Raw genomic sequence first — 28,000 nt, 5'->3', positions numbered from 1 at the left:
CAGCTGTCAGCGGACTGAGGCGGATCATCAGGACGGTAAGTCCCGTTCACCGAGGACCCGGTCCCGGTCCTGGTCCCGGTCCCGGTCCCGGTCCCGGTCCCGGTGCTGTCTGCCTGTCCGGTTCCTCCCAGCGGGCCTGTCCCGGGGCCCAGGCCGCTCCCGGGGCCGCGAGCCCGGCTGAGGCCCGCAGAGCTGCTGGTTCCTCATGCAGCCTGTCAGAGAACGCTTCCGCTCAGACCTTCACAATAAGAGTCTGGGAACTTTACTCATATCTGAGTGCTCAACAGCTGTTTAGTGTTGTTGTTGTTGTTGTTGTTTTAACTTACACACTCAAACTAAATATAATCAGTAAAACGTGTATTATTTTAGATTAAACTATCAGATTTAATATCTATAACTCTTCTGGAAATATGTTGAATATATTATTAAAATAACCTTTAAATACATTTCTCTTGTATAGTTCTATCACATTAAGGAGTCACCATTATTATTGTTATTATTATTATTAATAATAATAATAATAATAATAATAATAACAATATTTGAAAAAGGGTTTCTTTTAATTTAATAATGTGAAAATATTATATAAATCATCCTGCACCTCTTAAATCTATTATAATTATTTTTATATATATTATAACTATTACTGTTATTGTTATTATTATTATTATCATTATTATTTTAGTATTGTTATTATTACTTTAACTATTGTTATTAGCTACTGCTATTATTATTATTATTATTATATTATTATTAATATTATTATTATTAGTAGTAGTAGTAGTAGTATTGTTATTATTATCATTATTATTTTACTATTACTATTGTTTTTATTGTTATAATCATTATTGTTATGATTATTATAATATTATTATTATTACTATTACTATATTTTTATTAAATATTTTTGCATTTATTTGCCAAAAAAGAGCCAAAATATACTATAATAAAAATTTGATTTCCCCCCCCCTCTAATTTTCAATTAATTCTTTACCCACAATAATCAGATATTTGACTGTAGAAGTTAATAAAGTCAGTAAAATGTTTACAGAAATATTATTCTGTTTACCTTCTCTGTCTGCTGTTATTATAGTTTCTTATTGTGAAAGTGTTAGAACCAGATTTAGTAGTAAAAGAAAATCAGAAGATCTGAATGCAGCTACAGTTAGACTTTTATTTTGAAGGCGTGTATGTGGATTTCCTGTTTATGTGTGTGTGGTGGACTCGTTTTCTGCCCTGATGACGGTGATGAAGAGTGTTTGTTGGGTTTCAACAGTCAGTCTGGTTGTTATTAATGTTTTTATTCAAACAGAATCTGTTCACTTTTCTGTTTCAGTCTCTTGTTATGGTTCATTTTAACAGAAAAGAACCAAAGAAGAAGAACAGAAGATGAAGAACAAAGTCAGCAGCACTCAAGGTAACACACACACACACACACACACACACACACGCACACACACACACACACACACACACACACACAGCCACACCTGCCAGCCCACCTGTGGATCATTAAAGCTCACAGAACATTTTCAAGGACCAAAAATATTTAACTTGTAAGATTCTGATCACTGTGTGTGTGTGTGTGTGTGTGTGTGTGTGTGTGTGTGCGTGTGTGTGTGTGTGTGTGTGTGTGTGTGTAGTGAGTGTGAAGAGGCGCTCCTGGTCCTGGCAGCAGTACCTGAACGAACAGAAAAGTGAAGCTGCTCCTCTGTCACTGTTTACACAGGTAACACACACACACACACACACACACACACACATTTAAAGATATCAAAAATAGACCTATAGCAGAGAGTTCCAGCTCTAGAGTTCTAGCTCTAGCAGCTCTAGAGTTCTAGCTCTAGCAGCTCTAGAGTTCTAGCTCTAGCAGCTCTAGAGTTCTAGCTCTAGCAGCTCTAGAGTTCTAGCTCTAGCAGCTCTAGAGTTCTAGCTCTAGCAGCTCTAGTGTTCTAGCTCTAGCAGCTCTATAGTTCTAGCTCTAGCAGCTCTATAGTTCTAGCTCTAGCAGCTCTAGAGTTCTAGCTCTAGCAGCTCTATAGTTCTAGCTCTAGCAGCTCTAGAGTTCTAGCTCTAGCAGCTCTATAGTTCTAGCTCTAGCAGCTCTAGAGTTCTAGCTCTAGCAGCTCTAGAGTTCTAGCTCTAGCAGCTCTAGAGTTCTAGCTCTAGCAGCTCTAGTGTTCTAGCTCTAGCAGCTCTATAGTTCTAGCTCTAGCAGCTCTAGAGTTCTAGCTCTAGCAGCTCTAGAGTTCTAGCTCTAGCAGCTCTAGAGTTCTAGCTCTAGCAGCTCTATAGTTCTAGCTCTAGCAGCTCTAGAGTTCTAGCTCTAGCAGCTCTAGAGAGAGAGCTGAGGCTCTGATCTCTCTGTGGTCATCTGGTGGCTCAGGGTTGGTGTGAGGTGATGGAGCAACATTGTGGATTATTTTATGTATTAGGTGTATGTCAGAATGTAGTGTGAGGTTTTCGAGGCTCAGCATGTTATACTGGCCCAGTATGGTCTAGTATGGTCTAGTATGGCCCAGTATGGTCTAGTATGGCCCAGTATGGTCTAGTATGGCCCAGTATGGCCCAGTGGTGGAGCTGAATGGATCTTTGGACTGGTACTTTCACAGCTATATGGCCCAGTATGGTCTAATATGGCCCAGTATGGTCTAGTATGGCCCAGTATGGTCTAGTATGGCCCAGTATGGTCTAGTATGGTCCAGTATGGTCTAGTATGGCCCAGTATGGTCTAGTATGGCCCAGTATGGTCTAGTATGGCCCAGTATGGCCCAGTGGTGGAGTTGAATGGATCTTTGGACTGGTACTTTCACAGCTATATGGCCCAGTATGGTCTAGTATGGCCCAGTATGGTCTAGTATGGTCCAGTATGGTCTAATATGGCCCAGTATGGTCTAGTATGGCCCAGTATGGTCTAGTATGGCCCAGTATGGTCTAGTATGGCCCAGTATGGCCCAGTGGTGGAGTTGAATGGATCTTTGGACTGGTACTTTCACAGCTTGTTTGTAAAGTGATCTAATGGATTCCAAGGCAGTCTTGTTAGCCTGGGACCAGCTGGACATACAGTAATGTAAGTGAGACATAATCAATAATCAATAATAGCCTTCATGAAGGTTTTAGCAGCATCAACAGTTAATGAATGACCAATATGTCTAAACTAGCTATGCTATACTTCACTGTATTACCCAGATTTTTTATGTGTTTTTGGTATTTAAACTCATCAACATGTTTTAACTTTTTCCATCTACGTATATGTTTGAAATAGTACTTTGTTTAAATGTATTTTGAAAGAACATGGTGATAGTTTTTTTTTTTTAAAGATTTTTTTTGGCCATTTTCAAGGCTTTATTGAGAGTAACAGAGTGAAAGGGGGAGACAGAGGGGAAGACATGCGGGAAAGGGCTCCGAGTCGGATTCGAACCCGGGCCGCCCGCTCACGAGGACAATGCCTCTATGGTACGTGCTCTACCAGGTGAGCCACCGGGGCGCCCCAACATGGTGATAGTTTGATCAGTATTTAATGTGAGACAAGAATTGTTCGACCACTTTGTGACTTCAGTAAGTGTTGGTGTCAGTTTGGTGACAACCTGTCGAGGCTCTTTGCCGCGTGTGAGCAGGACTGTATCATCAGCATACAACAATATCTCGTTATCTCGGTATCGTTATATATTAAGGGTTAGGGTATCGTTATATATTTAGGGTTAGGGTATCGTTATATATTTAGGGTTAGGGTATCGTTATATATTAAGGGTTAGGGTATCGTTATATATTTAGGGTTAGGGTATCGTTATATATTAAGGGTTAGGGTATCGTTATATATTTAGGGTTAGGGTATCGTTATATATTAAGGGTTAGGGTATCGTTATATATTTAGGGTTAGGGTATCGTTATATATTAAGGGTTAGGGTATCGTTATATATTAAGGGTTAGGGTATCGTTATATATTAAGGGTTAGGGTATCGTTATATATTAAGGGTTAGGGTATCGTTATATATTAAGGGTTGGGGTATCGTTATATATTAAGGGTTAGGGTATCGTTATATATTAAGGGTTAGGGTATCGTTATATATTAAGGGTTAGGGTATCGTTATATATTAAGGGTTAGGGTATCGTTATATATTAAGGGTTGGGGTATCGTTATATATTAAGGGTTAGGGTATCGTTATATATTAAGGGTTAGGGTATCGTTATATATTAAGGGTTGGGGTATCGTTATATATTAAGGGTTAGGGTATCGTTATATATTAAGGGTTAGGGTATCGTTATATATTTAAGGTTAGGGTATCATTATATATTAAGGGTAAGGGTATCGTTATATATTTAAGGTTAGGGTATCGTTATATATTAAGGGTAAGGGTATCGTTATATATTTAAGGTTAGGGTATCGTTATATATTAAGGGTAAGGGTATCGTTATATATTTAAGGTTAGGGTATCGTTATATATTAAGGGTATCGAGTCCTGACTTTAGGTTTCCAGGTTCCCTGATGATAAACCAGGGCAACGTTTGTTTTCGATGCTTAGGATGAATGTTTTTTGTGTATTTAGATACAAGATATTAAATAGTATCCAATAAATTTTCTGTTCTCTGACCTGTCTGTCTCTGCCCTGTCTGTCTCTGACCTGTCTGTCTCTCTGACCTGTCTGTCTCTGACCTGTCTGTCTCTGCCCTGTCTGTCTCTCTGCCCTGTCTGTCTCTGACCTGTCTGTCTCTGACCTGTCTGTCTCTGCCCTGTCTGTCTCTGACCTGTCTGTCTCTGACCTGTCTGTCTCTGCCCTGTCTGTCTCTCTGACCTGTCTGTCTCTGACCTGTCTGGCTCTCTGACCTGTCTGTCTCTGACCTGTCCGTCTCTCTGACCTGTCTGTCTCTCTGACCTGTCTGTCTCTGACCTGTCTGTCTCTCTGACATGTCTGTCTCTGACCTGTCTGTCTCTCTGACATGTCTGTCTCTCTGACCTGTCTTTCTCTGACCTGTCTGTCTCCCTGACCTGTCTGTCTGTCTCTGACCTGTCTGTCTCTCTGACCTGTCTGTCTCGGACCTGTCCGTCTCTCTGACCTGTCTGTCTCTCTGACCTGTCTGTCTCTGACCTGTCTGTCTCTCTGACATGTCTGTCTCTCTGACCTGTCTTTCTCTGACCTGTCTGTGTCTGACCTGTCCGTCTCTCTGACCTGTCTGTCTCTGACCTGTCTGTCTCTCTGACATGTCTGTCTCTGACCTGTCTGTCTCTCTGACATGTCTGTCTCTCTGACCTGTCTTTCTTTGACCTGTCTGTCTCTGACCTGTCTGTCTCTCTGACCTGTCTGTCTCTCTGACCTGTCTCTCTCTGACCTGACCGTGTCTCTGACCTGTCCGTCTCTCTGACCTGTCTGTCTCTGACCTGCCTGTCTCTCTGACATGTCTGTCTTTCTGACCTGTCTGTCTCTGACTCTGACCTGACCTGTCTGTCTCTGACCTGTCCGTCTCTCTTACCTGTCTGTCTCTGACCTGTCTGTCTCTCTGACATGTCTGTCTCTCTGACCTGTCTTTCTCTGACCTGTCTGTCTCTCTGACCTGTCTTTCTCTGACCTGTCTCTTTCTCTGACCTGACCTGTCTGTCTCTGACCTGTCTGTCTCTCTGACATGTCTGTCTCTGACCTGTCTGTCTCTCTGACATGTCTGTCTCTCTGACCTGTCTTTCTCTGACCTGTCTGTCTCTGACCTGTCTGTCTCTCTGACATGTCTGTCTCTGACCTGTCTGTCTCTCTGACATGTCTGTCTCTCTGACCTGTCTTTCTCTGACCTGTCTGTCTCTGACCTGTCTGTCTCTCTGACCTGTCTCTCTCTGACCTGACCGTGTTTCTGACCTGTCTGTCTCTCTGACATGTCTGTCTCTGATCTGCCTGTCTCTCTGACATGTCTGTCTTTCTGACCTGTCTTTCTCTGACCTGTCTGTCTCTGACTCTGACCTGACCTGTCTCTCTCTCTGACCTGTCTTTCTCTGACCTGTCTGTCTCCCTGACCTGTCTGTCTCTGACCTGTCCGTCTCTCTGACCTGTCTGTCTCTCTGACCTGTCTGTCTCTGACCTGTCCGTCTCTCTGACCTGTATGTCTCTTTGACCTGTCTGTCTCTGACCTGTCTGTCTCTCTGACATGTCTGTCTCTGACCTGTCTGTCTCTCTGACATGTCTGTCTCTCTGACCTGTCTTTCTCTGACCTGTCTGTCTCTGACTGTCTATCTCTCTGACCTGTCTCTCTCTGACCTGACCGTGTCTCTGACCTGTCTGTCTCTGACCTGCCTGTCTCTCTGACATGTCTGTCTTTCTGACCTGTCTGTCTCTGACTCTGACCTGACCTGTCTGTCTCTGACCTGTCCGTCTCTCTGACCTGTCTGTCTCTGACCTGTCTGTCTCTCTGACATGTCTGTCTCTCTGACCTGTCTTTCTCTGACCTGTCTGTCTCTCTGACCTGTCTTTCTCTGACCTGTCTCTTTCTCTGACCTGACCTGTCTGTCTCTGACCTTTCTGTCTCTCTGACATGTCTGTCTCTGACATGTCTGTCTCTCTGACCTGTCTTTCTCTGACCTGTCTGTCTCTGACCTGTCTGTCTCTCTGACCTGTCTCTCTCTGACCTGACCGTGTTTCTGACCTGTCCGTCTCTCTGACCTGTCTGTCTCTGACCTGCCTGTCTCTCTGACCTGCCTGTCTCTCTGACATGTCTGTCTTTCTGACCTGTCTTTCTCTGACCTGTCTGTCTCTGACTCTGACCTGACCTGTCTGTCTCTGACCTGTCCGTCTCTCTGACCTGTCTGTCTCTGACCTGTCTGTCTCTCTGACATGTCTGTCTCTCTGACCTGTCTTTCTCTGACCTGTCTCTTTCTCTGACCTGACCTGTCTGTCTCTGACCTGTCTGTCTTTCTGACATGTCTGTCTCTGACCTGTCTGTCTCTCTGACATGTCTGTCTCTCTGACTTGTCTTTCTCTGACCTGTCTGTCTCTGACTCTGACCTGACCTGTCTGTCTCTGACCTGTCTCTCTCTCTGACCTGTCTTTCTCTGACCTGTCTGTCTCCCTGACCTGTCTGTCTCTGACCTGTCCGTCTCTCTGACCTGTCTGTCTCTCTGACCTGTCTGTCTCTGACCTGTCCGTCTCTCTGACCTGTATGTCTCTTTGACCTGTCTGTCTCTGACCTGTCTGTCTCTCTGACATGTCTGTCTCTGACCTGTCTGTCTCTCTGACATGTCTGTCTCTCTGACCTGTCTTTCTCTGACCTGTCTGTCTCTGACTGTCTATCTCTCTGACCTGTCTCTCTCTGACCTGACCGTGTCTCTGACCTGTCTGTCTCTGACCTGCCTGTCTCTCTGACATGTCTGTCTTTCTGACCTGTCTGTCTCTGACTCTGACCTGACCTGTCTGTCTCTGACCTGTCCGTCTCTCTGACCTGTCTGTCTCTGACCTGTCTGTCTCTCTGACATGTCTGTCTCTCTGACCTGTCTTTCTCTGACCTGTCTGTCTCTCTGACCTGTCTTTCTCTGACCTGTCTCTTTCTCTGACCTGACCTGTCTGTCTCTGACCTTTCTGTCTCTCTGACATGTCTGTCTCTGACCTGTCTGTCTCTCTGACATGTCTGTCTCTCTGACCTGTCTTTCTCTGACCTGTCTGTCTCTGACCTGTCTGTCTCTCTGACCTGTCTCTCTCTGACCTGACCGTGTTTCTGACCTGTCCGTCTCTCTGACCTGTCTGTCTCTGACCTGCCTGTCTCTCTGACCTGCCTGTCTCTCTGACATGTCTGTCTTTCTGACCTGTCTTTCTCTGACCTGTCTGTCTCTGACTCTGACCTGACCTGTCTGTCTCTGACCTGTCCGTCTCTCTGACCTGTCTGTCTCTGACCTGTCTGTCTCTCTGACATGTCTGTCTCTCTGACCTGTCTTTCTCTGACCTGTCTCTTTCTCTGACCTGACCTGTCTGTCTCTGACCTGTCTGTCTCTCTGACATGTCTGTCTCTGACCTGTCTGTCTCTCTGACATGTCTGTCTCTCTGACTTGTCTTTCTCTGACCTGTCTGTCTCTGACCTGTCTGTCTCTCTGACCTGTCTCTCTCTGATCTGACAGTGTTTCTGACCTGTCTGTCTCTCTGACCTGTCTCTCTCTGACCTGACCGTGTTTCTGACCTGTCCGTCTCTCTGACCTGTCTGTCTCTGACCTGCCTGTCTCTCTGACCTGCCTGTCTCTCTGACCTGCCTGTCTCTCTGACATGTCTGTCTTTCTGACCTGTCTTTCTCTGACCTGTCTGTCTCTGACTCTGACCTGACCTGTCTGTCTCTGACCTGTCCGTCTCTCTGACCTGTCTGTCTCTGACCTGTCTGTCTCTGACCTGTCTGTCTCTCTGACATGTCTGTCTCTCTGACCTGTCTTTCTCTGACCTGTCTCTTTCTCTGACCTGACCTGTCTGTCTCTGACCTGTCTGTCTCTCTGACATGTCTGTCTCTGACCTGTCTGTCTCTCTGACATGTCTGTCTCTCTGACCTGTCTTTCTCTGACCTGTCTGTCTCTGACCTGTCTGTCTCTCTGACCTGTCTCTCTCTGATCTGACCGTGTTTCTGACCTGTCTGTCTCTCTGACCTGTCTGTCTCTGACCTGTCTGTCCCTCTGACATGTCTGTCTCTGACCTGTCTGTCTCTCTGACATGTCTGTCTCTCTGACCTGTCTTTCTCTGACCTGTCTGTCTCTGACCTGTCCGTCTCTCTGACCTGTCTGTCTCTCTGACCTGTCTGTCTCTGACCTGTCTGTCTCTCTGACATGTCTGTCTCTGACCTGTCTGTCTCTCTGACATGTCTGTCTCTCTGACCTGTCTGTCTCTGACCTGTCTGTCTCTCTGACCTGTCTTTCTCTGACCTGTCTCTTTCTCTGACCTGACCTGTCTGTCTCTGACCTGTCCATCTCTCTGACCTGTCTGTCTCTGACCTGTCTCTCTCTGACCTGTCTGTCTGCCAGGCCCAGTCCTTTCCCAGCAGGAGATGTGGTTTTAAAGTTGGTCTGAAGTTGGAGGGCGTCGACCCGCTTCACCCGTCCATGTTCTGTGTCCTGACGGTCGCTGAGGTAACACACACACCCACACACACACACACACCTGTCTGTCTGCGTTGGTCAGGTAAGGCACCTGTCTGTCTCTCTCTCAGGTGATTGGCTGCCGGCTCCGTCTCCATATTGACGGCTACTCTGAGTGCTATGACTTCTGGGTAAACGCCGACTCGGCTCACATCAGGCCGGCGGGCTGGTGCCACGCCCACAACCACAGGCTCCACCCCCCCAGAGGTGAGCACAGGTAGCCCCACCCCCCCAGCACCCACCTGGTGACATCACTCACCTGTCTATCTCTCTGTCCACAGGTCACAGTGAGACAGAGTTTGATTGGCAGCTCTACCTTCAGTCCACAGGCTCTCAGGCTGCCCCGCCCACCCTGTTCACCTGTCGCCCTGCCGTCAGTAAACACCTGTCTGTCTGTTCACCTGTCTGTCTGTTCACCTGTCGCCCTGCCGTCAGTAAACACCTGTCTGTCTGTTCACCTGTCTGTCTGTTCACCTGTCGCCCTGCCGTCAGTAAACACCTGTCTGTCTGTTCACCTGTCTGTCTGTTCACCTGTCGCCCTGCCGTCAGTAAACGCCTGTCTGTCTGTTCACCTGTCTGTCTGTTCGCCTGTCGCCCTGCCGTCAGTAAACGCCTGTCTGTCTGTTCACCTGTCTGTCTGTTCACCTGTCGCCCTGCCGTCAGTAAACGCCTGTCTGTCTGTCCACCTGTCTGTCTGTTCATATGTCTGTCTGTTCACCTGTCGCCCTGTCGTCAGTAAACGCCTGTCTGTCTGTCCACCTGTCTGTCTGTCTGTTCACCTGTCACCCTGCCGTCAGTAAACACCTGTCTGTCTGTTCACCTGTCTGTCTGTACACCTGTCGCCCTGCCGTCACTAAACACCTGTCTGTCTGTCCACCTGTCTGTCTGTCTGTTCACCTGTCACCCTGCCGTCAGTAAACGCCTGTCTGTCTGTCCACCTGTCTGTCTGTTCACATGTCTGTCTGTTCACCTGTCGCCCTGCCGTCAGTAAACACCTGTCTGTCTGTCCACCTGTCTGTCTGTCTGTTCACCTGTCACCCTGCCGTCAGTAAACACCTGTCTGTCTGTTCACCTGTCGCCCTGCCGTCAGTAAACACCTGTCTGTCTGTTCACCTGTCGCCCTGCCGTCAGTAAGCACCTGTCTGTCTGTTCACCTGTCTGTCTGTACACCTGTCGCCCTGCCGTCAGTAAACGCCTGTCTGTCTGTTCACCTGTCTGTCTGTTCACCTGTCGCCCTGCCGTCAGTAAACGCCTGTCTGTCTGTCCACCTGTCTGTCTGTTCACATGTCTGTCTATTCAACTGTCGCCCTGCCGTCAGTAAACGCCTGTCTGTCTGTTCACCTGTCTGTCTGTCTGTTCACCTGTCGCCCTGCCGTCAGTAAACACCTGTCTGTCTGTTCACCTGTCTGTCTGTCTGTTCACCTGTCGCCCTGCCGTCAGTAAACACCTGTCTGTCTGTCCACCTGTCTGTCTGTTCACCTGTCACCCTGCCGTCAGTAAACACCTGTCTGTCTCTTCACCTGTCTGTCTGTTCGACTGTCGCCCTGCCGTCAGTAAACACCTGTATGTCTGTCCACCTGTCTGTCTGTCTGTTCACCTGTCGCCCTGCCGTCAGTAAACACCTGTCTGTCTGTCCACCTGTCTGTCTGTCTGTTCACCTGTCACCCTGCCGTCAGTAAACACCTGTCTGTCTGTTCACCTGTCTGTCTGTTCACCTGTCGCCCTGCCGTCAGTAAACACCTGTCTGTCTGTTCACCTGTCTGTCTGTTCACCTGTCGCCCTGCCGTCAGTAAACACCTGTCTGTCTGTTCACCTGTCTGTCTGTACACCTGTCTGTCTCTCAGAGCTGTGGGTTCAGCGTGGGGATGAAGTTGGAGGCGGTCGACAGGAAGAACCCCGGACTCGTCTGCGTCGCCTCCGTCGCTGATGTCATCGACGACCACTTCCTGGTTCACTTCGACAACTGGGATGACACGTACGACTACTGGTGAGAGACAGACAGGCAGAGAGACAGACAGGCAGGCAGACAGACAGACAGACAGACAGGCAGACAGACAGACAGACAGGCAGAGAGACAGACAGACAGGCAGAGAGACAGACAGACAGGCAAAAAGAGAGACAGACAGGCAGGCAGGAAGAGAGACAGACAGGCAGGCAGAGAGACAGACAGACAGACAGACAGGCAGGCAGGCAGAGAGAGAGACAGGCAGACAGGCAGACAGACAGACAGACAGACAGACAGGCAGAGAGACAGACAGGCAGGCAGAGAGACAGGCAGAGAGACAGGCAGACAGGCAGAGAGACAGACAGGTGTTGTTTTGACCAGCAGGTGGAACTGCAGCTGTTATTATAATTAGGGACCGGGCACTAACGGTGTGAGGACCCTATTGAAATTGGTCCGTTTATTATTATTCTTGTGAATTTTTGCCTTTTTGGGGCCTTTCTCATATTCAAAAACTCACCATTTTTGGAATATACGTTAATCTCATGTGAAATTTACATATTCTGGTATTCGCGGGAATGAGCGTGGCAAAATGACTCACTAGCGCCCCCTAAATTTCACTACCTCACACAGGTTTGTCGTAGACACACGAAATTTGGTACATACGTGTATCATGGCAAGACGCACCAAAAAGTCAGTGGAAGCCATATCCTAAAACGTACAGGAAGTCGGCCATCTTGGATCGAATATGGAATTTTCCCCATTTCCACGCCACATACTTTAACGAAATCCTCCTACAGATTTAACCCGATTGACTTAAGTAACTTGTTTTATACTTAGCCCTTGCAGTAGGTTTCACGTAGAGATGAAATTTGGTACACACATTAATCATGTGGAGACGCACCAAAAAGCCTCTTGGACCCATACCTCAAACCCAACAGGAAGTCCGCCATCTTGGTTTGAATAGTATGCTACAGCAAGTAACTTGTTTTATACTTAGCCCTTGCAGTAGGTTTCACGTAGAGACACGAAATTTGGTACACAGGTGCTTCATGTGGAGACGCACCAAAAAGCCTCTTGGAGCCATACCTCACACCCAACAGGAAGTCCGCCATCTTGGTTTAAATATTGCACTTGTCATCGTTTTTGGCCATTTCCAGGTCGCATACTTTAACAAACTCCTCCTACAGATTTTATCCAATTGACTTCAAACTTGGTCAGTACCATCACAAGGCCTTTGGGATCAAAAGTTGTATAAATCTTTACCAACAGTCACACTATGTGGGCGTGGCATGGCGGCAAAATATGGCGTCTCGCCATCTAACACCAGACTGGATAATTTGACCATACATTGTCCAATCTGTCCCAAATTTCACACACGTGATTAGGGTCCAGCCCTGAACACACCCACGTGTCAATATTGACACACAGTCATAGCGCCCCCTGCTGGCTACAGCAAGTAACATGTTTTACACCTACCACAAGCACAGTGGTATGAGACACGCAATTTGGTATGCATAGGGACTGAGCCCACAGCGCTGCATCCGACATGCCCTCCCCCGATGGCTCCACTCTGCGAGGGCCCGTTCAGTACTGCTTGCAGGCCTAGTTATTATTATTATTGATTATTATTATTATTATTTAATTTTATTATTATTATCATCATCATTATTATTGGTTATTATTGTTGATCAGGTGTGACAGCAGCAGTCCGTACATCCATCCTGTCGGCTGGTGTCAAGAGCAGGGACGACCTCTGACCTCCCCACAGGGTACCACACTACACACACTACACACTATACTACACACTATACACACTACACACTATACTACACACTATACTACACATTATACACACTATACTACACATTATACATACTACACACTATACTACACATTATACACACTATACTACACACTATACTACACATTATACACACTAAACTACACACTACACCCTATACTACACACTACACACACTGCACTACACACTATACTACACACTATGCTACACATTATACACACTATACACACTACACACTATACACACTACACACTATACTACACATTATACACACTATAATACACACTACACACACTACACACTATACTACACACTACACACACTACACACTATACTACACATTATACTACACACTACACACTATACTACACACTACACACACTACACACTATACTACACACCACACACTATACTACACATTATACACACTATACTACACACTACACACACTAGACACTATACTACACACTATATTACACACTACACACACTACACACTATACTACACACTATACACACTATACTACACACTACACACTATACTACACACTACACACTATACTACACATTATACACACTATACTACACACTACACACTATACTACACACTACACACACTATACTACACACTACACACTATGCTACACATTATACACACTATACACACTACACACTATACACACTACTCACTATACTACACATTATACACACTATAATACACACTACACACACTACACACTATACTACACACTACACACACTACACACTATACTACACATTATACTACACACTACACACACTACACACTATACTACACACTACACACACTACACACTATACTACACACCACACACTATACTACACACTATACTACACACTATATTACACACTACACATTATACTACACACTATACACACTATACTACACACTACACACACTACACACTATACTACACATTATAGACACTATACTACACACTACACACTATACACACTATACTACACACTACACACTATACTACACACTACACACACTATACTATACACTATACTACACACTATACACACTATACGACACACTACACACCACACACTTCACACTATACTACACACTACACACCACACACTATACTACACATTACACACCACACACTACACACTATACTACATACTACACACCACACACTATACTACACTATACACACTATACACACTATACTACACACTACACACTATACTACACACTATACACACTATAATACACACTATACACACTATACGACACACTACACACACTACACACTATACTACACACTACACACCACACACTTCACACTATACTACACACTACACACCACACACTTCACACTATACTACACACTACACACCACACACTATACTACACATTACACACCACACACTACACACTATACTACATACTACACACCACACACTATACTACACACTATACTACACACCACACACTATACTACACACTACACACTATACTACACACTACACATTATACTACACACCATACTACACACCACACACTATACTACACACTACACACTATACTACACACCACACACTATACTACACACACGACACACACTACACACTAAAGAGACTACACACCACAAACTATACTACACACTATACTACACACTACACACTATACTACACACTATACAACACACTACACACACTACACACTATACTACACACTACACACCACACACTACACACTATACTACACACTACACACCACACACTACACACTATACTACATACTACATACCACACACTATACTACACACTACACACTATACTACACACTATACTACACACCACACACTATACTACACACTACACACCACACACTACACACTATACTACACACTATACTACTAATTACACACCACACACTATACTACACACTACACACTATACTACACACCACACACTATACTACACACTACACACTATACTACACACTACACATTATACTACACACTATACTACACACCACACACTATACTACACACTACACACTATACTACACATTATACTACACACTATACTACACACCACACACTATACTACACACTACACACTATACTACACACCACACACTATACTACACACTTACTACACACTACACACTATACTACACACTTTACTACACACCACACACTATACTACACACTACACACTATACTACACACTACACATTATACTACACACTATACTACACACCACACACTATACTACACACTACACACTATACTACACATTATACTACACACTATACTACACACCACACACTATACTACACACTACACACTATACTACACACCACACACTATACTACACACTACACACTATACTACACACTACACATTATACTACACACTATACTACACACCACACACTATACTACACACTACACACTATACTACACATTATACTACACACTATACTACACACCACACACTATACTACACACTACACACTATACTACACACTACACACTATACTACACACCACACACTATACTACACACTTTACTACACACTACACACTATACTACACACTTTACTACACACCACACACTATACTACACACTACACACTATACTACACACTACACATTATACTACACACTATACTACACACCACACACTATACTACACACTACACACTATACTACACATTATACTACACACTATACTACACACCACACACTATACTACACACTACACACTATACTACACACTACACACTATACTACACACCACACACTATACTACACACTTTACTACACACTACACACTATACTACACACTTTACTACACACCACACACTATACTACACACTTTACTACACACCACACACTATACTACACACTACACACTATACTACACACTACACATTATACTACACACTATACTACACACTACACACTATACTACACACTACACACTATACTACACACCACACACTATACTACACACTTTACTACACACTACACACTATACTACACACTTTACTACACACCACACACTATACTACACACTACACACTATACTACACACTACACATTATACTACACACTATACTACACACCACACACTATACTACACACTACACACTATACTACACATTATACTACACACTAATTACACACCACACACTATACTACACACTACACACTATACTACCCACCACACACTATACTACACACTACACACTATACTACACACTACACATTATACTACACACTATACTACACACCACACACTATACTACACACTACACACTATACTACACATTATACTACACACTATACTACACACCACACACTATACTACACACTACACACTATACTACACACTACACACTATACTACACACCACACACTATACTACACACTTTACTACACACTACACACTATACTACACACTTTACTACACACCACACACTATACTACACACTACACACTATACTACACACCACACACTATACTACACACTACACACTATACTACACATTATACTACACACTATACTACACACCACACACTATACTACACACTACACACTATACTACACACTACACACTATACTACACACCACACACTATACTACACACTTTACTACACACTACACACTATACTACACACTTTACTACACACCACACACTATACTACACACTACACACACTACACACTACACACCACACACCACACACTATACTACACACTACACACACTACACACTACACACACAGCTGGTGTTTATTGCGTGTTGTGTGTGTTTCAGGTCATCCGAACCCAGAGAACTTTGTTTGGGACGAATATCTGCAGGAGACTGGTTCCATTTCTGCTCCCAGTACAGCCTTCACACTGGTGAGGAGGCTAGGAGGGAGGAGGCAAGGAGGGAGGAGACAAGAGGGAGGACACAAGAGGGAGGAGACAAGGAGGGACCATGAGGGAGGATACAAGGAGGGAGGAGACAAGAGGGAGGACACAAGAGGGAGGAGACAAGGAGGGAGGAGACAAGGACGGACCAGGAGGGAGGATACAAGGAGGGAGGAGACAAGGAGGGAGGAGACAAGGACGGACCAGGAGGGAGGATACAAGGAGGGAAGATACAAGGAGGGAGGATACAAGGAGGGAGGAGACAAGAGGGAGGAGACAAGGAGGGAGGAGACAAGAGAGAGGAGACAAGAGGGAGCAGACAAGGAGGGAAGAGACAAGGAGGGAGGAGAAAAGAGGGAGGAGACAAGGAGGGAGGAGACAAGAGGGAGGAGACAAGAGGGGAGGAGAAAAGGAGGGAGGAGACAAGGAGGAAGAGACCAGGAGGGAGGAGACAAGAGGGGAGGAGACAAGACGGAGGAGACAAGGAGGAAGAGACAAGGAGGGAGGAGACAAGATGGGAGGAGACAAGGAGGGAGGAGGCAAGGGGGAGGGGAAGGAAACAAGAATGGAGGGAAGGAAACAAGGAGGGAGGAGACAAGGAGGAGGAGACAAGAGAGGAGGAGAAGAGGAGGGAGGAGACAAGGAGGAGGAGACAATAGGGGAGGAGACAAGGAGGGAGGAGACAAGAGGGGAGGAGACAAGAGGGAGGAGACAAGGGGGAGGAGAAGGCAACAAGGAGGGAGAGAAGGAAACAAGGAGGAAGAGAAGGAAACAAGGAGGGAGGGAAGGAAACAAGGAGGGAGAGAAGGAAGCAAGGAGGGAGGGAAGGTAACAAGGATGAAGAGAAGGAAACAAGGAGGAAGGGAAGGAAACAAGGAGGGAGAGAAGGAAACAAGGAGGGAGAGAAGGAAGCAAGGAGGGAGGGAAGGTAACAAGGATGAAGAGAAGGAAACAAGGAGGAAGGGAAGGAAACAAGGAGGGAGAGAAGGTAACAAGGAGGGAGTGAAGTAAACAAGGAGGAAGGTAACAAGGAGGGAGAGAAGGAAACAAGGTGTCCCTCAGTGAGCATGTGGTGATTGACAGGTGTCCTTTTGTCCAATCAGAGAGCTCCTCATGGTTTCCAGGTGAACCAGAAGTTGGAGGCGGTCGACCGCAGGAACCCCATGTTGATCCGCGTCGCCACGGTAACAGAAACAGAAGACTACACCGTAAAGGTACATCTGTGATGTCACCAGATGTGTGATGATGTCACCAGGTGTGTGATGATGTCACCAGGTGTGTGATGATGTCACCAGGTGTGTGTGATGATGTCACCAGGTGTGTGATGATGTCACCAGGTGTGTGATGATGTCACCAGGTGTGTGTGATGTCACCAGGTGTGTGTGATGATGTCACCAGGTGTGTGTGATGATGTCACCAGGTGTGTGATGATGTCACCAGGTGTGTGTGATGTCACCAGGTGTGTGTGATGATGTCACCAGGTGTGTGTGATGATGTCATCAGGTATGTGATGATGTCACCAGGTGTGTGTGATGTCACCAGGTGTGTGATGATGTCACCAGGTGTGTGATGATGTCACCAGGTGTGTGTGATGTCACCAGGTGTGTAATGATGTCACCAGGTGTGTGTGATGATGTCACCAGGTGTGTGATGATGTCACCAGGTGTGTGTGATGTCACCAGGTGTGTCTACCTGCAGGTCCATTATGACGGCTGGTCGGAGCAGTTTGACGTGTGGAGCGACAGCGACCTCTGTGACCTTCATCCTGTCAGCTGGTGTCAACGCACAGGACACCCACTGGAACCCCCCCCAGGTGAGACAGACAGCTCAGAGAGACAGACAGGTCAGAGAGACAGACAGGTCAGGAGGGAGACAGACAGGTCAGAGAAAAAGACAGGTTAGACAGACAGACAGGTTAGACGGATAGACAGGTCAAGAGACAGGCAGGTCAGAGAGACAGATAGACAGGTCAGAGAGAAAGACAGGTCAAGAGACAGACAGGTTAGAGAGAAAGACAAGTCAGAGAGAGACAGGTCAAGAGACAGACAGGCAGATCAAGAGACAGACAGACAGATCAAGAGACAGACAGGTCAGTGAGACAGACAGGTTAGAAAGAAAGACAAGTCAGAGATGGGCAGGTCAAGAGACAGACAGACAGACAGGTCAAGAGACAGACAGACAGGTCAGAGAGACAGACCTGCTGTGTCATTATATATTTGTGTCCTGTGTGTGAGACAGATCCGTCCCCCCTGCCGTCCCCTCAGGGCGTCTGTCCCACTGCAGGCTGCAGAGGAGTGGGACACATCAGAGGAGCCAAATACACAGGACACCACAGGTACACAGGACCTGTCTCTCTCTCTGACCTGTCTGTCTACCCGCTGAGTCATGTTTTCTACCCGTTGAGTCATGTTTTCTACCCGCTGAATCATGTTTTCTACCTGCTGAGTCATGTTTTCTACCTGCTGAGTCATGTTTTCTACCCGCTGAATCATGTTTTCTACCTGCTGAGTCATGTTTTCTACCTGCTGAGTCATGTTTTCTACCTGCTGAGTCATGTTTCTACCTGCTGAGTCATGTTTTCTACCTGCTGAGTCATGCTTTCTACCCATTGAGTCATGTTTCTACCTGCTGAGTCATGTTTTCTACCTGCTGAGTCATGTTTCTACCCGCTGAGTCATGTTTTCTACCCGCTGAGTCATGTTTTCTACCCGCTGAGTCATGTTTTCTACCCGCTGAGTCATGTTTCTACCTGCTGAGTCATGTTTTCTACCTGCTGAGTCATGTTTCTACCTGCTGAGTCATGTCTTCTACCCGCTGAGTCATGTTTCTACCTGCTGAGTCATGTTTCTACCTGCTGAGTCATGTCTTCTACCCGCTGAGTCATGTTTTCTACCCGTTGAGTCATGTTTCTACCTGCTGAGTCATGTTTCTACCTGCTGAGTCATGTTTTCTACCTGCTGAGTCATGTCTTCTACCTGCTGAGTCATGTTTTCTACCTGCTGAGTCATGTTTTCTACCTGCTGAGTCATGTCTTCTACCTGCTGAGTCATGTTTTCTACCTGCTGAGTCATGTTTCTACCTGCTGAGTCATGTTTTCTACCTGCTGAGTCATGTTTCTACCCGCTGAGTCATGTTTTCTACCTGCTGAGTCATGTTTCTACCTGCTGAGTCATGTTTTCTACCTGCTGAGTCATGTTTTCTACCTGCTGAGTCATGTCTTCTACCTGCTGAGTCATGTTTTCTACCTGCTGAGTCATGTTTCTACCTGCTGAGTCATGTTTTCTACCTGCTGAGTCATGTTTCTACCCGCTGAGTCATGTTTTCTACCTGCTGAGTCATGTTTCTACCTGCTGAGTCATGTTTCTACCTGCTGAGTCATGTTTTCTACCTGCTGAGTCATGTCTTCTACCTGCTGAGTCATGTTTTCTACCTGCTGAGTCATGTTTCTACCCGCTGAGTCATGTTTTCTACCTGCTGAGTCATGTTTCTACCTGCTGAGTCATGTTTCTACCTGCTGAGTCATGTTTTCTACCTGCTGAGTCATGTTTCTACCTGCTGAGTCATGTCTTCTACCCGCTGAGTCATGTTTTCTACCCGTTGAGTCATGTTTCTACCTGCTGAGTCATGTTTTCTACCTGCTGAGTCATGTTTTCTACCTGCTGAGTCATGTCTTCTACCTGCTGAGTCATGTTTTCTACCTGCTGAGTCATGTTTCTACCCGCTGAGTCATGTTTTCTACCTGCTGAGTCATGTTTCTACCTGCTGAGTCATGTTTCTACCTGCTGAGTCATGTTTTCTACCTGCTGAGTCAAGTTTCTACCTGCAGTGCCTTTGGCTGTCCGTACTCGGACTTGAACCTGCGTAAGGAGGCGATTCTTCCCGATCGACTCGGAGTAGAACGAGTCGTCACACTCGTACCTGTCACCATGTATCACCATGGCAACCAGTCAGACAGGTAACCATGGCGTTTTTGCATTTTAAATTAATACGTTTCTTTTATTAGTTAGTATCCATATAAATGTGCCTCTCTGTGTCTCTGTCTGTCTGTCTGAACAGGAGTGATGAGTCGGAGCCGAAAGATGAGACTCTGCTGCTTCCACTGGGGAAGAGAAAGAGTCAGACAGACAGGTGAGTCAGACAGACAGACAGGTGGGTCAGACAGACAGACGGAGGGAGAGACAGTTTAGTCTGTGAGGGAAGAAGAGGGAGCGCTTTGATTGGCTGTTGGTTTACAGCGTTTATCTCTCTGACCTGTCTCTCTCTGACCTGTCTCTCTCTCTGACCTGTCTCTCTTTCTGACCTGTCTCTCTCTGACCTGTCTCTCTCTCTGACCTGTCTCTCTTTCTTTGACCTGTCTCTCTTTCTCTGACCTGTCTCTCTCTCTCTGACCTGTCTCTCTCTCTCTGACCTGTCTCTCTTTCTCTGACCTGTCTCTCTCTCTCTGACCTGTCTCTCTTTCTCTGACCTGTCTCTCTCTCTCTGACCTGTCTCTCTCTCTGACCTGTCTCTCTCTGACCTGTCTCTCTCTGACCTGTCTCTCTCTCTGACCTGTCTCTCTTTCTCTGACCTGTCTATCTCTCTGACCTGTCTCTCTCTGACCTGTCTCTCTCTCTGACCTGTCTCTCTCTGACCTGTCTCTCTCTGACCTGTCTCTCTCTCTGACCTGTCTCTCTCTCTGACCTGTCTCTCTTTCTCTGACCTGTCTCTCTTTCTCTGACCTGTCTCTCTCTCTGACCTGTCTCTCTTTCTTTGACCTGTCTCTCTTTCTCTGACCTGTCTCTCTCTCTCTGACCTGTCTCTCTTTCTCTGACCTGTCTCTCTCTCTCTGACCTGTCTCTCTTTCTCTGACCTGTCTCTCTCTCTGACCTGTCTCTCTTTCTTTGACCTGTCTCTCTTTCTCTGACCTGTCTCTCTCTCTCTGAGTGGAGTGTGTGTTGAGCGGTGTGTGAGTGATTTTTTTCTGTCTCTCTCTCTAGCTATAGCTATTATCTATAGCTACCTTTATCTTTTTTTCTCTAAATGTTGTACATAGTGCAGGTGTAGGTGTATTTGGTGTATTTGATGTTTACTGTCTTGGTGTGTACTTAGGGTGATTTGGGGTGGTTTGTGCGTGGTTTTGTCGTCGGCCAGTTTTCGCTGGTCGGTGTGCTTAACGCCGGTATGGAGTTCACCAAACTGAGCAGGAAACATGGCTTTAAGATCTCTCCTGGTTTAAAGATTTCTCCTGGTTTTAAGATCTGTCCTGGTTTTAAGATCTGTCCTGGTTTTAAGATCTCTCCTGGCTTTAAGATCTGTCCTGGTTTCCCTCAGTGGAGGACTGCAGTCTGGCAGTGGGAGGAGTTTAACAGCAGCATTCAGTTTGCTGATTGGATGAACGGCACCGTGGTCGTCTTTGTAGATGAGATTAAGAAAGTAAATAAAGTGATCGAGACCAGTGTTGTTGTTAAAGATACGTTTGTGTCAGTGTCACCTGCTAAACGGGTCACCATGTGGAACATCCCGCCTGCTAAACGGGTCACCATTTGGAACATCCCGCCTGCTAAACGGGTCACCATTTGGAACATCCCGCCTGCTAAACGGGTCACCATTTGGAACATCCCGCCTGCTAAACGGGTCACCATTTGGAACATCCCGCCTGCTAAACGGGTCACCATTTGGAACATCCCGCCTGCTAAACGGGTCACCATTTGGAACATCCCGCCTGCTAAACGGGTCACCATTTGGAACTTCCCGCCGTTTATCAGTGATGATGTGTTGTTGAGGGAACCGTCATCAGGAAGCTGCCGTCGGCTGTAAATCTCTGCTGAAACACGTTGTTTCACACAGACGGCAGGTTCACATGAGATAAGAAGGATGAGGAACTCAGTCTGGTGTTTAACCTGAAGGCACACCACTTTGAACTATATTGTGTTTGTGACCTCTAATGATCAGACACACAGGGACATACTAAAGATGGTGAGGGGACAGAAAAGATGTCTATGGCCAGATTAGACAGATTTTACTGTTTTAAGCATCATTTTACAATTTTTAAGGGTGCAGGATACTGCCTGTAGGGTTTACAGAACTCTGCGTATTGGCACTTTAACACTGCTTTGTTACTACATTAACATTTACATTTAGTCATTTAGCAGACGCTTTTATCCAAAGCGACTTACAGGAAGAGTAAAAACAAACAATCAAGGTCTAGTGCAATAATAATTAGTGCATCAATAAGTGCTAGTGACAATTCTTTGAGGAGTAGAATTATGGTGTGGTCTAGGAGAGAAGATGCTCTCTGAAGGTCTTCAGGAGGTTCTAAAGGTAGAGAGGAACCCTGCTCTGGTAGAACTGGTAGTGTGTTCCACCAGCGGGGAACAAGAAATGCAAAGAGTCTGGATTGTCTTGGACCAACGGGGGCAGAGCCAGGCGCCGTTCATTGGAAGAGCGCAACGGTGGTGAGATAGCATATGTCTGAATCAGGTTCAGGTAGGTAGGAGCAGTACCGGAGACAACTCTGTAGGCAGCATTAGAGATTTGAATTTGATGCTGCAGCAGGTAGCCAGTGGAGCTCAATGAGCAGCGGTGGGACATGTGTACTAGATGTACATTTTAGAGAAACCTTTATATTTTTTTGGAAAGTTGCACGTCTCTTACTGACTCTCAGACATCAACACTTGGATGAAGGCTCAGGTGAACCTTTCAAAAACTGACCTGCTGGTCCTCCCTGCTAAACCTACAATACAGCACGACATCAACATCTCAACTGACTCCATATATATATATATATATATATATATATTTGCATATCTAATCTGGTATACATGTAATGTAGAGATTGTCCTTATTTATTGGAAAATAAAGGTGTTTAAAAAAAAACCTCTCTCTCTCTCTTTCTATCTCTCTCTCTCTGACCTGTCTCTCTCTCTGAATAGACGACAGGATCCTGTGAAGTGTGTGTGTGGGTGTTTTGAGTAGCTAATCTGTGTGTGTGTGTGTGTGTGTGTGTGTGTGTGTGTGTGTGTGTGTGTGTTATATAAAACTGGATTACATAACACACACACACACACACACACATCAATAGAAAGCAGTCGTGTTGAATGTTTAAATAAAGTTAAAGAATATTTTACTTCCTGTCAGTCTAAACTCACTGCAGGAAGTCGTGATTTGAAGATTGTCAGATTAAAAGCATTGTTCACCTGCTGACTCATTCTGGTGTCGATCACATTCTCAAAGCATTGTGGGAACTGTAGTTCTTCTGTGATTTCATTGAACTGCTGTTACAGTAAATCAGCTGACGTCCATAAATGTGCACCCCGTGAAAATAAGTGTCCCTCCACTATCTTTGTTCATGCTCCACCCCCAGACTGTCGCAGCCAACCAAGTTCCTCCGAGTGAAACAGGAAGAGGAGGAGCTTCACATCAGAGCGCTCGGCCCAGGTACGACATGTTGATGCTGCGTTCAGGTACCACAGTAATTCTGCTGCTGTTAGTGAAGGTCTGTGGTGCGTTCAGGTACCACATTAACTCTGCTGCTGTTAGTGAAGGTCTGTGGTGCGTTCAGGTACCACACTGACTCTGCTGCTGTTAGTGAAGGTCTGTGGTGCGTTCAGGTACCACACTGACTGCTGCTGTTAGTGAAGGTCTGTGGTGCGTTCAGGTGCTCATCATTATGTAAAAATGTGAAGGACTCGCTCACCGTCCTCCCAGTCTCTCCTCACTGTGTTTCCATGGAAACAGCAGGCGGATGAAGTGGCTGTTGCCATGGAAACAGCTCACCGTGGTGATTGTGTGTTTTCTGATTGCTGATCAGCTGATGGATCAGCAGGCCCTGTCTCCCTGCTCAGTGGGGTGAGACAGGTTAAACCACTTAGACTTGTTAGATGTTGTTAGGTGTTGTTATGTGTTACCGAGGTGTTGTTAGGTGTTACCAAGGTTTTGCTATGTGCTACCGAGGTGTTGTTATGTGTTACCGAGGTGTTGTTAGGTGTTACCGAGGTGTTATGTGTTAACGAGGTGTTGTTATGTGTTACCGAGGTGTTGTTATGTGTTACCGAGCTGTTGTTAGATGTTACCGAGGTGTTGTTAGGTGTTACCTAGGTGTTGTTAGGTGTTGCTCAGGTGTTGTTATGTGTTACCGAGGTGTTGTTATGTGTTACCGAGGTGTTGTTAGGTGTTACCGAGGTGTTGTTAGGCGTTACCGAGGTCTTGTTAGGTGTAACCATGGTGTTATGTGTTACTGAGGTGTTGTTAGGTGTTACCGAGGTGTTGTTAGGTGTTACTCAGGTGTTGTTATGTGTTACCGAGGTGTTGTTAGGTGTTACCGAGGTGTTATGTGTTAACGAGGTGTTGTTATGTGTTACCGAGGTGTTGTTATGTGTTACCGAGGTGTTGTTATGTGTTACCGAGGTGTTGTTATGTGTTACCGAGGTGTTGTTAGGTGTTACCGAGGTGTTGTTATGTGTTACCGAGGTGTTGTTAGGTGTTACCAAGGTTTTGCTATGTGCTACCGAGGTGTTGTTATGTGTTACCGAGGTGTTGTTAGGTGTTACCGAGGTGTTATGTGTTAACAAGGTGTTGTTATGTGTTACCGAGGTGTTGTTATGTGTTACCGAGGTGTTGTTAGATGTTACCGTGGTGTTGTTAGGCGTTACCAAGGTGTTGTTAGGTGTAACCATGGTGTTATGTGTTACTGAGGTGTTGTTAGGTGTTACCTAGGTGTTGTTAGGTGTTACTCAGGTGTTGTTATGTGTTACCGAGGTGTTGTTATGTGTTACCGAGGTGTTGTTAGGTGTTACCGAGGTGTTGTTAGGCGTTACCGAGGTCTTGTTAGGTGTAACCATGGTGTTATGTGTTACTGAGGTGTTGTTAGGTGTTACCGAGGTGTTGTTAGGTGTTACTCAGGTGTTGTTATGTGTTACCGAGGTGTTGTTATGTGTTACCGAGGTGTTATGTGTTAACGAGGTGTTGTTATGTGTTACCGAGGTGTTGTTAGGTGTTACCGAGGTGTTGTTAGGTGTTACCGAGGTGTTGTTATGTGTTACCGAGGTGTTGTTAGGTGTTACCGAGGTATTGTTAGGTGTTACCGAGGTGTTGTTATGTGTTACCGAGGTGTTGTTAGGTGTTACCGAGATGTTGTTAGGTGTTACCGAGGTATTGTTAGGTGTTACCGAGGTGTTGTTAGGTGTTACCGAGGTGTTGTTGGGTGTTACCGAGGTGTTGTTGGGTGTTACCGAGGTGTTGTTGGGTGTTACCGAGGTGTTGTTGGGTGTTACCGAGATGTTGTTAGGTGTTACCGAGGTGTTGTTAGGTGTTACCGAGGTGTTGTTAGGTGTTACCGAGGTGTTGTTATGTGTTACCGAGGTGTTGTTAGGTGTTACCAAGATGTTGTTAGGTGTTACCGAGGTGTTGTTAGGTGCCTTACTTCTCTGACCTGTCTGTCTCTCTGACCTGTCTGTCTCTCCAGCAGCAGAGACCAGTCTGCAGGCTGCCCTCCATCAGTCTGTCTTCCTGTCGGCCATGTCGGCGCAGCCTGGCCGCGACCTGTCTCTCTGCTGGGAGCAACACCGCAAACTGCTGCCAGGAGTCTCCAGAGTCCAGGCCGAGTCCGTCCAACACTGGAGCGTCCAGCAGGTCAGTACGACAGGTCAGAGAAATAGACAGGTCTCCCTCTGACCTTTTTTGTCTCTGACCCGTCTGTCTCTCTGACCTATCTGTCTCTCTGACTTGTCTGTATCCAACCTGTCTGTCTCTGACCTGTTTGTCTCTCTGACTTGTCTGTATCCAACCGGTCTGTCTCTGACCTGTCTGTCTCTATGACCTGTCTCTCTCTCTGACCTGTCTGTCTCTCTGCAGGTGTCAGACTTCGTTGAGTCTCTCCCCGGCTGTGTGGATCAGGCCAAACAGTTCAGAGACGAGGTGAGACGACCAATCAGCTGCTGTAGATGTTATTACATCATATTTATCCTTCTGTGATCTGATTGGTTCCTGCTTATGTCTTTCTAGCAAATCGATGGGCGGGCCTTCCTCCTACTCACCCAACGGGACATTGTCAGGATCATGTCAATCAAACTTGGTCCCGCCCTTAAAATCTTTAACTCCATCCTGATGTTTAAACACGCCGAGGATAAGAACCAATCACACGCCGGGGACAGGAACCAATCACACGGCAAGGACAGGAACCAATCACACGCCGGGGACAGGAACCAATCACACGCTGGGGACGAAAACCAATCACACACCGTGGACAGGAACCAATCACACCCTGGGGACAGGAACCAATCAAACGCCGGGGACGGGAACCAATCACACACCGGGGACGGGAACCAATCACACATCGTGGTCAAGAACCAATCACACCCTGGGGACGGGAACCAATCACACGCCGGGGACGAGAACCAATTACACACCGTGGTCAAGAACCAATCACACCCTGGGGACAGGAACCAATCACAGACTGGGTACAGGAACCAATCACACGCCGGGGAAGGAAACCAATCACACGCCGGGGATGGGAACCAATCACACACTGGGTACGGGAACCAATCACAAGCTGGGGACAGGAACCAATCACATGCTTGGGACAGGAACCAATCACACACTGGGGATAGGAACCAATCACATGCTGGGGACAAGAACCAATCACACTCAGAGGATAAGAACCAATCACACGCCGGGGACAAGAACCAATCTCACGCCGGGGAAAGGAACCAATCACACGCCGGGGAAAAGAACCAATTACATGCCGGGGACGAGAACCAATCACATGCCGGGGACAAGAACCAATCACATGCTGGGGACGAGAACCAATCACACGCCGAGGACAGGAACCAATCACACGCCGGGGACAGGAACCAATCACACGCCAGGGACAGGAACCAATTACACTCAGAGGACAGGAACCAATCGCACGCCGGGGAAACGAACCAAACACATGCTGGGGACAAGAACCAATTACACGCCGGGGACAGGGACCAATCACATGCCAGGGACAGGAACCAATCACATGCTGGGGACAGGAACCAATCACATCCTGGGGACAAGAACCAGTCATACTCAGAGGACAAGAACCAATCAAACTCAGAGGACAGGAACCAATCGCATGCCGGGGAAAAGAACCAAACACATGCCGGGGACAAGAGCCAATCACATGCCGGGGACAAGAACCAATCACATGCCGGGGACAAGAACCAATCACACGCCGGGGACGGCTCGGTTCTATTGGACGAGCTTCATTTTCTGTCCAATCATCCGTCAGATTGTGACATGTGACACCT

At 46.3% G+C, this 28,000-nt stretch overlaps 1 protein-coding gene across 4 annotated transcripts; it reads left to right on the top strand.

Annotated features, from left to right (window-relative positions):
* LOC131962089 (lethal(3)malignant brain tumor-like protein 4) lies at positions 1-27,999 on the top strand. Of its 4 annotated transcripts, XM_059327048.1 has the most exons (18): positions 1-35; positions 1,337-1,417; positions 1,644-1,729; positions 8,969-9,073; positions 9,154-9,289; positions 9,364-9,455; positions 10,927-11,069; positions 12,720-12,796; positions 16,651-16,736; positions 17,852-17,962; positions 18,447-18,561; positions 18,987-19,083; positions 20,575-20,703; positions 20,805-20,876; positions 24,091-24,164; positions 26,191-26,357; positions 26,580-26,642; positions 26,730-27,999. In XM_059327048.1, exons 2-18 carry the CDS (start codon positions 1,390-1,392, stop codon positions 27,993-27,995), a joined length of 2,847 nt encoding a protein of 948 aa, XP_059183031.1. In that variant the 5' UTR covers positions 1-35; positions 1,337-1,389; the 3' UTR covers positions 27,996-27,999. The 4 variants fall into 4 exon arrangements, with proteins under 4 accessions (XP_059183031.1, XP_059183034.1, XP_059183033.1 ...); XM_059327050.1 differs by lacking the exon at positions 1-35 and having other exon boundaries at positions 954-1,417; positions 17,873-17,962; XM_059327049.1 differs by lacking the exon at positions 1-35 and having other exon boundaries at positions 955-1,417; positions 26,194-26,357.
* The last annotated feature ends 1 nt before the right edge of the window (position 28,000 follows it).

The sequence above is a fragment of the Centropristis striata genome, chromosome 23, assembly GCF_030273125.1.
Source record: "Centropristis striata isolate RG_2023a ecotype Rhode Island chromosome 23, C.striata_1.0, whole genome shotgun sequence".
NCBI classification, from domain to species: Eukaryota; Metazoa; Chordata; class Actinopteri; order Perciformes; family Serranidae; genus Centropristis; species Centropristis striata.
Note: the sequence above shows the minus strand (reverse complement) of the source record. Positions and strands in the feature narration are given on the sequence as shown.

What these genes read in the sequence shown, in the direction of transcription:
- LOC131962089 (XM_059327048.1), top strand. Translation starts at nt 1,390, where the DNA reads ATGAAGAACAAAGTCAGCAGCACTCAAG. An exon ending in GATGACACGTACGACTACTG is followed by an intron (nt 11,070 to 12,719) that starts GTGAGAGACAGA and finishes ATTGTTGATCAG; the next exon opens with GTGTGACAGCAGCAGTCCGT. An exon ending in CATCAGAGCGCTCGGCCCAG is followed by an intron (nt 24,165 to 26,190) that starts GTACGACATGTT and finishes CTGTCTCTCCAG; the next exon opens with CAGCAGAGACCAGTCTGCAG.